Raw genomic sequence first — 13,654 nt, 5'->3', positions numbered from 1 at the left:
TAGTTAAGCAAGTAACAGGAGAAGAGTAAAGCTGAAAATTCAGTGGCCCTGACCTGATGGGGAAATGAAAGGAAAAGAGTATAACTGGGGAGGGAAGAAGAAAATTATATTTTAAACTGCCTTTCTTTTAGCAAGTGCTGTTCATATTTTCTACCCAATATAGGCACTGTTCTCAGAAATGCACAATAAATAACACAGAAATACAGCACAAAGTGTATTTGTGAGAATGCACATAAAGCTGACATGTTCAAAAGGCAACACTTCAAAAATAAACACTTAAGAGAGATCTAAACAAAACAAAAAAAAGGAAACAAAAAGGAAAAATAAACTGGAGGTGTTAGTGTCCTCTGATGCAACTGACTGCAAAAATCTGTACTCACCAGGTTCCTCAGAGCCAGTTGGAGTTCCAGGTTCTGAAGGAAGTGTTAGCATCTCATATCCACCTTTAGGACCTAGAATACAGGGACACTGTTAATGGCTTTGGATTTAGGATTTTGTACAATATAATCAAAGCGTATAATTTTCTGGTTTTGACTTGTAACTGTCTAAACTAAACAATCATACAGAATAATCTCAGAAACAGTGGCTAGTGTTGACTTTTCTGTAGTGGCGATGCCAGCATTTTCTAATGAATGTAACACCAGGAAATAAACTTCAGGACATTTTTACAAGTATTCACACTGAAGGCCACTGAAGTCAACAGTGGGTTTTGCTGTACATGGATGTGGGAGCAGAGCTATCTTGAACGCATGAATCAGGGAGCAGTGAGTGGGTGATCTTGGGAGCATCTGGAAGACTCTTGTTAAAATTCCACCTCCAGCATGATGGATAACTTCTTGATTTCTGACAAAGCTCTGTAGAAAATGCTTAAACTAGCCCTTCCAAAGATAACTTGGCTTTCCAAGTGCAAATCATCATCTTTACAAGAAGCCAGGTTGCACAACATCATTGGTACTTCATGAGCACTAAGCTGAAAAAAGATGCCCAGGTTTCTTCACGAGCTTGGACTCCACGCCAGTTCAAACAAGGCAAGCAAAAATGCTATGTCCATAGAATGAACACATTGTAATTAATTTAGTATTACAAACACACATAATTTTATCTGCTGGCAGTGTTCTTTTTCTCCATTATCATGAAAAAGTATAATTAAATGTGGTGGGTGTTTTTTCTCAGCATATCATTGTTAGGGTACAGGATTTCTCATGGCCTGAGGTGAGGGTTTTTTTGTGGGTGCCCTTTTTTAAGGTGCTGTCAGCATTTTACCACTGTGAACAAGATTACTGCTTATACTCTGACACTTATCTCATCTGTCACTGCCTCTTCTAAACTTATCCCATCTGTCAGTGCCTTTCTAACAAAAACTCTGCAAAGCAAAAAAACCCCAAAGAAATACATAAGCCTTACAACAGGGAATCAAATCATACTTTACCTTCAATATTTTCTGATATTTAAAATAATTTAAGTTTAAATTCATTTAAATTTACATGCACACACATACCTCATAATCACTTTTACTTACCAGCTTGGAGACTGTGCCCCCTATGCACTTTCAAAGACCCAGAAGCTGCCATGACAGAAGCACCACCTTATTTAAAGACAGAGATTCACATTAAATCTAAATAGCTATTGCTATTATTAGGTATCTGCTGTGCATCAGCATTTTCAAGTAGATGTTTTTGAAGCAACTAGAAAAATTTCACTAAGAATTCCAAGTCATTGTAACTGAGTGGGGAGTTGCCTTTGCAATCCTTAGCTTTAGCAACAACAAAATTTAAAGTGTTCATTAAAATCTGATCAGAATGGATCCAAAACTTATTGAAGTGAATGAGAAAAACTGTATCATGCTTCACAATCCGTGTTTAGACAAGCATAAACTGGAGCAGGGGAAGGGTACACAAAGGATCTAAGCTTCCATGGGGTTTGAATCCAGGTCATAGCAGTTCTTGTGAAACACCTTCTCAGTGTTACAGCCAGGAAAGCTTTACCACAGACATGCCAGATGGCACAGCCAGTCTCCTGTCCCCAGCCTGATTCATAGAATCAGAGAATCACAGAATATGCTGAGTTGGAAGGGACCCACAAGGATCATCGAGTCCCAGTCTTAGCCTGGTCCTGCACAGGATCATCCCCAAGATGTTCCAGGTGGAGTATTAAGAAAATTTGAGGAAACAAGAGCAACTCAGAAACCTACAGTGTGGTACACATGGGATGTGCTTTGTCTACACGCAGACATTCCTTCTTTATTTACTAATCAGCATTACACCTTCCTGTTGGGTTAGCATTACCCCCATCCAGCCCTGCATCTCTTCTCTCCACTGCTGTCACTGTGAGCACCTTAATCAAGATGAGTGGCATTTACTTCCTCACATGAATAACTGTGAGGGAACTTCTTGTACTAGTAGATGGCACTGAACAGAATTCAGGTAGGAGGCTGTGCCTATGAGCAACCCTGCCACTGCTGACAGGGCGGCTGTGCCACGTGCTGCTGGGTGCTGGGGATCAGGTATAAAAATAATACTCTTCTAAACTGAATCTGAGCAGGTGAGACACTTCTCTGCAAATTGTTTTTAAAATAGCGTCCAAAAATTACCATAGTTCTTATGTAACAGGGAGAAATCATGTAAAATAAATAGTCTGAAATACCTAAGAGAACTGCATGGCCTGGGAATCTAAGGAAAATGTCAGTTTATTTTTTTTCTCCTGTATAAAGTATACATACTTCTTTTTTCTAAACCTAAGAATTTCCAAGCTTGTAAAATGAATCCTACAGTTTAATAAAATAAATCTAGAAAAATACAGATTATTTCACTTAATGAGGACAACGGATTAAAAAATAATAAAAACCTACTTCAGAAGTTAACAGCTGAACTAAAACCTTTAGTTTGTAGTCTTTGTGTACATAAGAGCATATATGGGGTAATCCAAGGCTACAAAAAACAAGTTTAAAGCATGCCATACTGAGAACCTGATTTTGTATTTTGACAAATGAGATCAGATTGTAGAACCTTTACACACTCTGGTGAGGACTTAACCACTAAAAATGCTATTTGAAATTTTGTTTTTAACAAGACTGCTGATAAAAATAAATGTAAAAAAAGGACAGCCCCGGGGTAGCTGATTTACTTATATTTTCTCTGTAACTGATCTTCCTTTTTCTCACCCAGTGCATCCTATCTCTGCATTAAGAATGTCAGAATATGTTTTATGAAGCTGAAAGCCTTACCTTACTTTGAAGAAAGATTACAGCCTTAGGCTAATTCCAGCTTCATCACAAAGCAAGTGTGGGGTGAGGGTTTTTTTCTCCCTCAAAAAATCATTGCAATTCAACAGAAATAATTCCAGTGGAAATGTGGATTTTTAAGCAACATTTTTAGGATTTGTGAAGAGCACGCAGGACAGGAAAGGAGATTTAAAATAATAAGATATGCCAATCCATTTATGGTCAAGTTTAAATTTTCCCATTCAGAGCTTATTTAAAAGAACTATGTTAATGTTTCAGGATTTGACCTGTTGCATTTTCTGCACTTTCAAATCTGGCAACTAACAAATATTTACATAGCCAAATCTCTCAGGGAATTTTTTCAAAGCTTTGAACTGCATTGTATAAACACATGTCAACAGAGATCGACCTAGATATTTTCTTCCTTCTTTACAGCTACCATATAAACTGGTTTGTTTCTTATTTATGAGGACATAACTCTTAGGACAAAACTTGCAGGAATGGAAAAAGCAAGTTAGCAAGACAATTTTCTGAGCAAATAAAGTATCCAGCAGGAAACAGATGCTCCCTTCCATCATTCTTCTCATTTTACAAGGGATTATTAATATTTTTTTCAGTTTCCCCTGCCACCTAGTTCTATGAGGCTGACTTGCTCAAGTCTTTGTCAGAACTGAGTAGTTCATCATGAGAATTATTTCAGTTCTCCTTTCCTCAATGTGTAAGAGGAAGAAAATATTCAAAATGTGACAAAATTAAAATAATCTGCAGGATATTTTGCATTCCTACATATTATTAGAGTCAAAAGTCTGATGTAGCTCAATGAAGACAATCCCTATTTGAAATATTTGAAATATTTTTCTAACTTTACAGTCATTGCTTTATGCCCACTCTTCAAAAATAAGCATAACAGTTTACAGTATATGTGCTACAAGAAAAAGCCACAAAAAAAAAAAACTAGAGGGAAGATGGAATATATACTATAACTGAGCCCAGACAGTTTGTATTTTCAACTCTTGTGACCTATTGTTCTGTGAGCAGTGAGGAGACACAAGCAACGCTATACTGCATTTACCAAGAGATCACTTCTCACTGCCCAGCTTCTACTTTGCCTTCATGGAATAGGTCACAAACTCTTCAGGTCTGGGCTATTAAATTTCTTGAGAAGCAGTCAGGACAGAAGACAACACCACATTCTGTGAAAAATTCCTGCTTCTTGTTGAATTAAAACTACATTTATTATGAAGAACTTTGACCCACTCAGCCAAGCAACATTTCCATCTCCTCCTTTGAAAACAGATACCTTGTTTGAAAGAGCATCCAAAGGCTAGAGCAACTAATTGAGAGGAGAAATACTGCAAGTACACCAGGAGGTTTTTCCATGTAAATGTAATAAAAGACTTCCTAGTGCTGTATATTTGCCCTACAAAACTTCCCTGATTGTCCTCTTCAATTTTCAAAGTAATTTCATATATTTTCTGCTGTACAAATGGTATTATCTGCAATACAGAAAAGCTGAAGGGGATACTTTAAAAAACTTATTTGCTCTACAGATTTCACCATATTCAGAAATGCCTCCTGTCTCTAACAGAGCACGTCAGAAGGGGTGGAATCACTCAAAATTAGAAATGTTTTCAAATATTGCTCCTCCAAGATGCCTGTTTAGTGTGTTCAAGAGAATCACAGAGCATCTAACTACCTCTAGCTATTATTCATCTTCCCACACTATAAGGCCATTCCAGCCCAGCTTTCTATCCTTAAAAATGCAAAAACGTTAAACTAGAATTCTTACAATTTTCCTGTGCCAGGAAACTTGGTGTCTGCTTTTTTGAAAAATATACCCTCAAAGCTGCTTTACATACATCTAAAGCTCAGGATCTACACTGGTCAAGAATGGAGTTCACATAATGTGTTTCTTTAATGGAAAAAAAATCTGAAATAATCACTATATTTGCAAATAAGGTTCCTCAACTTTGTGTTCTAGAAGACTGGGATATGTAATTTCCCCAGATTTCAGAGCCAGAGAAGGCATGGGAAAGCAAATCAGGAACACAGAATAGACAGGACTAGAGGGTCACCGTGGCATGAACTTACCACCTTCTGTTACCCCCAAAGGAGGGAACAGGAACCTACTGGATCTGCTCAACGCAGAGGATGAAGCAGCAGCATTTGGCTCATTCACTAATATATGGTTTTCACCACAGTGACTTTTTCCTTTCCCCTCCTGGGGAAAGGCCCCTAGTAATTCAGACAATCATTAAAGTCGAGGTTTATCTTGTAAATGCAGTATGTATTTTAATCAGCTTGCTTTTTCAGGGCATCTGTATTTCTTCCGCTACATTTTGAGTGCACTTGTAGAATAAAACACGACCAAGAAAGAGCATGTCACATTATGACAGGGTTTTATTAATCGGTTTCTCATTATAATGATGCTCTTCTATTACAGTGTTTAGCCCTATAAGGTATGACATTACACATTTATGGTGGCCACTGCTCAGCACAGTCCTTTACTGGCTCAATAAAAATATTGGAGTGCATTTGGTCTTCCTACATCTGAAGAGCTGACAACGTCTCCTGAAAAAAATTGTGAATTATGAATTATTTTCAACCTAAACAACAATAACCACCATAGTATGGCCCAGTTTCTTCTTTCTCATTGCTCTCAATTAACTCCTTGAAAACTTACTCCTAAGCTTGAAATAGAAGTATCAGGCTGCATAGGTTTGCAATAAAAAATTTTAAAAATGCACAAAAGAAAGCCTATTTTTCCATCATAAAAAGATAAGCTGTCAGACAGCTGACGTCATTTCAGCACCTATCACCTGTTATATACTTAATTTTATTCTTTCTTTTTGTCTTCGTGCCTTGAGTCCCTATCTACCTAAGAACAATTTAATAGACATACAATGTTCATAGTCAGAATTCAGCTGACATTTCAGCTGAATTCCAATCCACAGCATTGTTTTATGTTTATTCCTTAATTCATCCTCTCAGAACATTTCCTATCAAGCATTGTGTAGGTTTGGTATTACAAGCAAAGTGGTTGTCAGAGAGCAAGAGTGTCTGTTGCAATACTGATGAATTTGCTCCTGTGGAAAACAAAAAAAAATTGAAAAGAAGAGAGATAATTTATGAGTCACAAAACAATAGCAGAGTGACTGCTTCCATGGGAGGATATTTGTTAACTTATTTGCCCATTGAACTGTTGACTTTTGCAAAGCCAGAGCCTGTGACACAGAAGTACAGGGAGATCAGACCTCCCACTACAGACGTTTAATTGGAGTGTTGAAATACTCTGAGTTGGGCCTGGCTCCTGGGAATGACCAGGCAACCAGTTTCCCTGTGGGAATTGGGAAGGGACAAAAGTTTCTTATATACAGTGCATAGAGCTGGCACGAAATGGCTTCTCCAGGGATTGCAGAGTGTCCCTAAGCACTTCTGCAAGCCACTCCACTTCTCAGCTTAGCTTCTCTAAATAGGAGTCTTGGGATTCAGACTGCTCAGTTCACATGGAGCGAGTTGGCAATTAAGGACAGAAATAGTGGCATTTCCCTCAGGACAGAATTAGTGGCATTTCCCTTCCACACAAAACAGCCTCATGGTTTAAACATCATTCATAAAACAGAATTGTTTTGACATAGTTCTACTCAACTGAGAAAATACAATCATTTTGAAGGAGAATATTCTAAGTAAGAGCTGGAGGTTCCTTAGCTAAGCTGTTGCAATGGAATAGAACAGAGAACAAGATTTAAATAAGAGGTCTAAACCACAATGAGAAACAGCACAGCTGCTAGGAAATACATTCTCAATGTAAGAATAGCAAAGGACTTTGGATGATTTAAGGTGCATTAAGGAGTCTCATTGCAGAACATGCTAAACACCTGTCAGACATACACACAGAAGTACATCCAAACCTCTGGACAGAGGCTCTAGTTACACAACAGCTTCAGCCCTGTTTTTCCTACAATACTTTGATTTATAGTACCAGAAAGATAATGAAGATACTGACAAGCTCTTCATGCCACCATTTGGGGAAGCAATGTGCTTTCGTTTCACCTCTCAGCACTGAACGTGCATCTCATTCATGATCCCTTAATTCAAAATATACAAGCAGTTCCTGAGCAAAAGACCTATATATATATCTCTGAAATTGCAATCAGAAGATCAAAGTACAGAATTTCTTAAGCAGACATAAGAATTTCTGTAAAGGTCCCATGAGAAATTCTCACACAAAGTGTACCAAACTGAGGTGCCTCCAGAACTCAGCAGTCTCAGAAATCAGGAAATCTGAATCACATTTTTGAACCTCTATCCTGTCATAGTATTTTAAGGTCCATTATAACTATAAATGCAGCCTATTATACTTAAGAGCACACATTCTCACGTCATACAACTCCAAAGAATCCCTTACCTTGATCTAGTACAAAGCTACAATAACAATGGGAATATTTTCCTCCTACAAACACAAGTAATCTAATTCAGTCTCTCTTTCTAATCAATATTTTTATTATTTATAACAAAGCCAACCAAATTATTTAAACCAGAACTAAATGATTCACACCTTGTTTTTTTCCATCTAGTAATACAATTCAGAATTGTTGCAGCATTTACGAACACTTTTCGGCTTGCCTTTAGAATTAAACACATTTCTCTACAGTTGCTGAGGCTGTTGCTCAGCATATATAACTAAAACTAGAAAGAGAATATCATCACCCACATTCACTACCAATAAACTGAAAAATATTTAAAGAACTGATCCTGACTCTTTAACTCCATGTCCTGCTACAGAACTGAAATACTCAAGACCAAAAATATTGCATAGAATATGTGGGCACCTATAGCACAGGGAGGAATGAGTTTGCATTCTACAGTTACTTGAATAAAAATACTACACAGTCCTCTCTGTGATAAAAAAGAAACATGTTTGTGACTAAGTCAACGGCTGCACTAGCAAAACATATAACTGGGCATTGGGTTATTGTACTCTTTCATGGTAGTAGAGGTATCTTGCCATGTATAAGACAGGTTTTGAAAGTAGTTACCTCAAATTAGTGTGCCCTTATGTTATCCTCAACAATGGATAATAGCCTCTCATAATAGAGAAACATAGAAAAGTTCTAATGATGTTTAGTCCAACAGAACTGTGTGAATGACTGCTCAGCACCCTGGCACCTTCAGTTAACAGCTTAGATTTAAGAGTCAAAGACTACAGAACTATTTTGAAAACTCTGCAATGCCAAGTTCAATTATACTTGAAATCTTCACACATATACAAGAAAAAACTCTAAATACCTAAGGACAAGAAAAATGCAATGAGACAGAGAAAGCTTCAATTTCTTTTGTTTTTTCTGAAACATAGTGTAGTGTTGAAGAATAAAGCTGTACTTGTATTAGAGCATTTGAGAGATGGAGCCTCACAAAGATAGCTAAAAACTTCAGTCACTGGCTTTAGATGTTGCATTTGCCTTAAGCATTATACTTATTCCAATAAGTGTTCAATTCTTTTCTCACACAATATTTTCCCAATGTATCAGGAAGGAAAACCCACCTACTTAAATGTCTTCGGTCTTGTACTTCTCTTTCTGTTGATACAAAAAGCTGCCCTGTATTTCTACAATTCCAATTTACTTAATGATAGGTTTTCTCAAAACAGCTAACTCTCTCAGATGCATGAATAGACTAAGTTTTTTTCAGCCATAATTGTTGCAACCATAATTAACTTGACACTGAAATTAATACAGAAATAATATTGTGCCCACCACATACTGGTTTCCCTGTATTTACACACACTTTAATCATAAGTGCTCTGGTTTCCTTGGGTTGATTAGAAGACTTGAAACCTGAGTACCAGAGGGAAAGGTAAAATCCTACCTACACCTCTATAAATCAAGAGTAATTCCACTGACTCGAGTGGAATAACTAGAAACAAGATCTGCTAAATGCTTCTGGATTTTCTCCTGCTAAGATAGACAAAGGAACAGAGTTTCATATAACCTTCTCCAGAGACAGCTCCTGATCCTAGACATCTTACTGGATTTGTTCACACAAGTATCAATCAGCTACACTGCTTTACATATTTAACAAGGTTTTTTAAAGTAATAAAGAAACCCAAGTACAAAGAGCTGTTGTTCTGTCTATCGGAAGCAGGAAACCTATGAAATTTAATGGATCTGATGAATTATCTGGCAAGGAATATATTAAGGAATGTAAAGGCATTTAAGATATTAAACAAATTCTTTTCTCAGATCTCTTCAAAGACTAAGATGGAGATGTTACACAAAACCAAATGCTTATGAAATGTTATCTTTGGTGTAAAATGATGATTCAAAGGTGCCAGACCAGTTTGACTCCATTAGACAGGGAACTCAGATGACCAACACATCTTGCTGATAGGAAGGTCTACAACACAAAGATGGTCAGTGTGTTACCTTTGCCTAAATAATTTTTCCAGACCCAGATACTCAGTGTCCTCTCATTAGTGATTTTTTTGGTCAATTAGTAGTTCCAATGACATGAGAGAAGTATCTCCATGTCGCCTCTGGTAACATTCCTGTTGTTTTGTGTTATTTAGAAAACTGGCTATACACATATAAATAAAATTTCCCTTTGGTGTTAATATAGCCTAAAAAGAACACTTTCTTGGTGTTCTTCAAGTATGTAAGTAGAAAAAGCACTAAACAGCTTCATATAGAAACTGACAACCTTGAACCTCTTTAGATTAAAAAAAGGAAGGAAAAAACAAATATATTAATCCTTGCAACCAAAGTTACTACAGTTATGAAATACAGTTATAATGTATTTCATAATTGCCAGTCATGAATTGCAGCAGCAAAACCAACCACAAACGGGATATCTCTCAATATAATCTTTAGTTCTGCTTCCATAAATCTGTTTTTCTTATCACAATTTGAGATTTAAACATTATCCTTTAACAAACCAAATAACTAAATGACTCCTACCTGATGTAGCTGGTAAGACTCCAGACTGTAATACTGCTGTTCCCTAAAGAAAACAGAAAATTTTAGAATGAAAAATTTTTAAAATATATAGAAACTTGACAAAATATAGGAAGAATGGCAGAGAAATCACCATCATTAAAGCTTAACAAGTGGTTTAAAATCCAGAACAGATGCAAAGGTGCTCAGACATGAAGATGTTCAAAACACGTATAAGTTGAAAAACCTTAAAAAAGGTTTTGGGGTATTCTTGTGTACATGTCTTACTCACACACCTTAGAAAAGGCTAATGAACTTGGCTTTAGAAGCTTTGCAACTGTAGCAGGAACGATGAAGCAAAAAAATTTAATATTGAGACAAAGAGGATATCAAGCTGGAGTAACAGGATTAACAGACGTAAATTAAGGCCAGGCCTATATTTGTTTAAAATGGTAGGTGCTGCGAGCAGACAGAAGCCTCATGTCCTCCTGACTCAGCCCCAAAAAAACAGCACAGAGCTTTCCTCACCTAAATATGCAGACTTGTGACCTGTGATATCTCTGCATTTCCTATGCTTTCCTACAAAGTGGTGGCTTTTCTGACACACATAGGACTTTACATAGACATCACATACATCTTCTCCCCATATAGGCACTGTGTTGACTTCCCACACACAAAATAGATTATTTACTTATTATCCACCTAGAAGTTCAAGTCATACTAATTCCTGCACAACATTTTCTTAAGGAAAACACATTAAGATGTAAAGCTTATTACATGTGACCATCACAAAATACTGTCAGAGCCAGCAAACAGATCCAACTTCAGTTAAAGTTCAGTGGAAAGGCTTTCTTTGATTTTGATGCACCTTGCAATGAAACAGAAAAATATTAGAAAATATTACCCTGATACTGTTTCACCTAATAAAATGAACATTAAAAGAGTTTACTTGAACCAATTGGGGTGGGTTTTGAACCCTGCAACACACAACATACAAGATGTTTCTGCCTGATCCTATTGCAAACATGGAACATACAGCTTCAGTATTTACTTGAGTTTTTACGCCAGCTATATATTTTAATACATAAAACACTGAATTTGAGCACCTATTTGGAGTAAAAGTAGAAGGGAGGGGAGGAAATCAGAAATATGGTCAAGATTCTATTTTTGAAAGAGAAAAAGCATCCCATAGCATTTCAGAAAATATCAGATTATACTTGACAAAGAAAGATGCAAAAAGACAAACAGAAGTTTGATGTGTGAAATGACATCAGATGTGGGACACTGTTAAAGTATCATTGAAATTACAGGAAACATATGAAAGACAACAAATAACTACAAGAATCAGCTGTGATTACGTGAGATAATAACAAAAATAAAACCAGTCTTTTGTTATTAAGTGATTTTTTTCAGTCTATAAGACTGTTGTCCTCATTTCCATTTCAGTACATCGTATTCTATTATTTCTGCAACTCTGAGGCCTCACTAAACAACAGTGGTAACCGACTTCACTAAACAACAGTGGTAACCGACGCAACTTGGCAGAAAAAACAGTAGAGAGGCTTAAAAGCTATCTTTTATAATTCTACAAAACACTACTTTTGCCTGTAAGAGAAACTTTTAAAGTTATTATGGCATCATTTACAAGTGTAAGTGCATGGTTTTTAAATGCAGAGTATAATACATATCTCAACCTACCATAGGATTACATCAAAGAAGAAAAGGGGTAAGTGACCTCACTCAAATAATATGCTTTTGTTATGCCTGCTGTGATACTCAGACAATAACTAACAATGTGATTATCTAAATACTGCATATCTCATAATATTACACATAAATATAAGTTAAATGTCTTTCCAACATATAATCTTTTATGTGTGACCCAAGAGCTGAGTGCTGAAGTATGTGATGCATGGTTGTTAGTTCAAACCACCTCACCACTACAACACCCACAGTAAATGGATATGTACCACTTGCATATCACACATCATGAACTACATGTCCAGGGCTATTTTAACTCTGGTAGTGATCTGGCTCCCGTCAGATGACATTCATTTTTTATGTTCTGCTTCCAAATATCTTGGGCAGGGTTCAATGACAGATGTTAGGAGAACCCACTAGTTTGATTCTGGGTCATTATTCATAGATTAGCTCGATTGCCCTAAAGAGCCAAATAGAACCTAAGCCTTGGTATTTATTTCTGTGTGTACAAATAACCATCATAATACATAATCCTTTTTACAATCAAAATGGGACTCTTTTCCCCCTCTGTATATATTTGTCATATCTTTGCCTTTCTCTCACCTTTTTTCTTTTATAGTTTCATTTTATTTCATTCAGACTTTTAATGACTTTAAATTTCATTAAATATATGATTTATCACACTATTTTCCATTTAAAGGAAAAATAGCAGATAAAAATACTGTTCCATATGTAGAGCAGCACGCCTACCTTTCTCTGTATAACATTTTATGGACTACATACCTAATTCTGCTCTGCTGATAATTATGGAAGTTTTTGGGCACAAGGTCCACCCAAAAAGTCTGGATCATCCAGTATAAGCTCCACAGTAAGGAGTAAAGATACTGTACTGCACGGTTTCTTGGTTTTAGAAGAATTTTTGCCAGATTCATAGTGACAAAAGGCATCACAACTGCTTTGTAAGCTCAACTCCATGGTGTAAAAAGGAGCCTGAAGCTTGTAAGTTAGATGGGTAGAAACAAAAAAAGGAAAATATTGTTTTAAGATTATTGCCTCCCATTACTGACTCTAAGGGTAGGAACTGATGGACAGCTGTTCCATATACAGCAGGTATTTTCATGGAAGCAAAATACTTTTGTTTCCTATTTTGCCTCCTAAAAAGAAGGAAACTATACTTCCAAGTAGACTAGCTTCTGTAGGTTTTAATGCCAAGCAGGCCTCCATCATCACTGGCAAGAGGAATGAAATGCCATTCGCCTGATAACTGTGTCAGCATTTCAGACACACCTCATCAGTCACAGCTTATGTAATTCCCTTTGTGTATCTTTAGAAATAAAGCTTTTCTTTCAGCTCATCTAAGTTTGGCAGCTTTGTACAGCTCCATTATTCTGCACCTACTGACAGTTAGAGTTCTCAGCACAGAAACACATGAACCTGTCGGAGCAGGTCCAGAGGAAGGACACAAAAATAACAGGGTTAGAGAAATTCTCCTATTTGGAAAGCCTGAGAGAGTTGGGGTTGTTCAGCCTTGAGGAGAGAAGGCTCCAGGGAGACTTTACAGCAGCCCTTCCATACTTACAGGGGATTATAAGAAAGATGGGGACAGACTTTTTAGCAGAGCCTGTTGCAACTGGACAGGGGGTAATGGTTTTAAACTAAAAGAGGGTAGATTTAGACTGGATATAAGGAAGAAATTTTTTACTATGAGGGTGGTGAAAAACTGGCACAGGTTGCCCAGAGAGGTGGTGGACACCCCATTCCTGGAAACATTTAAGGTCAGACTGGATGGGGTTCTGTGCAA

General features: G+C 36.9%; 1 protein-coding gene across 2 annotated transcripts in view; it reads right to left on the bottom strand.

The window, feature by feature from the left end:
* DOK7 (docking protein 7) overlaps positions 1 to 13,654 on the bottom strand; it is a 57,217-nt gene that overhangs the window by 4,906 nt on the left and 38,657 nt on the right. For both annotated transcript variants that reach the window (XM_027718433.2, XM_027718434.2), the window contains exons 8-10: positions 10,177 to 10,219; positions 1,520 to 1,585; positions 381 to 452 (exon numbers count right to left, since the gene is read on the bottom strand). In XM_027718433.2, the coding sequence (XP_027574234.1) occupies positions 381 to 452; positions 1,520 to 1,585; positions 10,177 to 10,219 (181 nt within the window). The remainder of the gene's footprint in view (positions 1 to 380; positions 453 to 1,519; positions 1,586 to 10,176; positions 10,220 to 13,654) is intronic.

This window comes from Pipra filicauda, unplaced genomic scaffold (assembly GCF_003945595.2).
Source record: "Pipra filicauda isolate LSUMZ 115617 unplaced genomic scaffold, ASM394559v2 scaffold459_size522612_pilon, whole genome shotgun sequence".
Classification (NCBI taxonomy): domain Eukaryota; kingdom Metazoa; phylum Chordata; class Aves; order Passeriformes; family Pipridae; genus Pipra; species Pipra filicauda.
The sequence above is the reverse complement of the archived record's forward strand: the minus strand, read 5'-3'. Positions and strand labels throughout refer to the sequence as shown.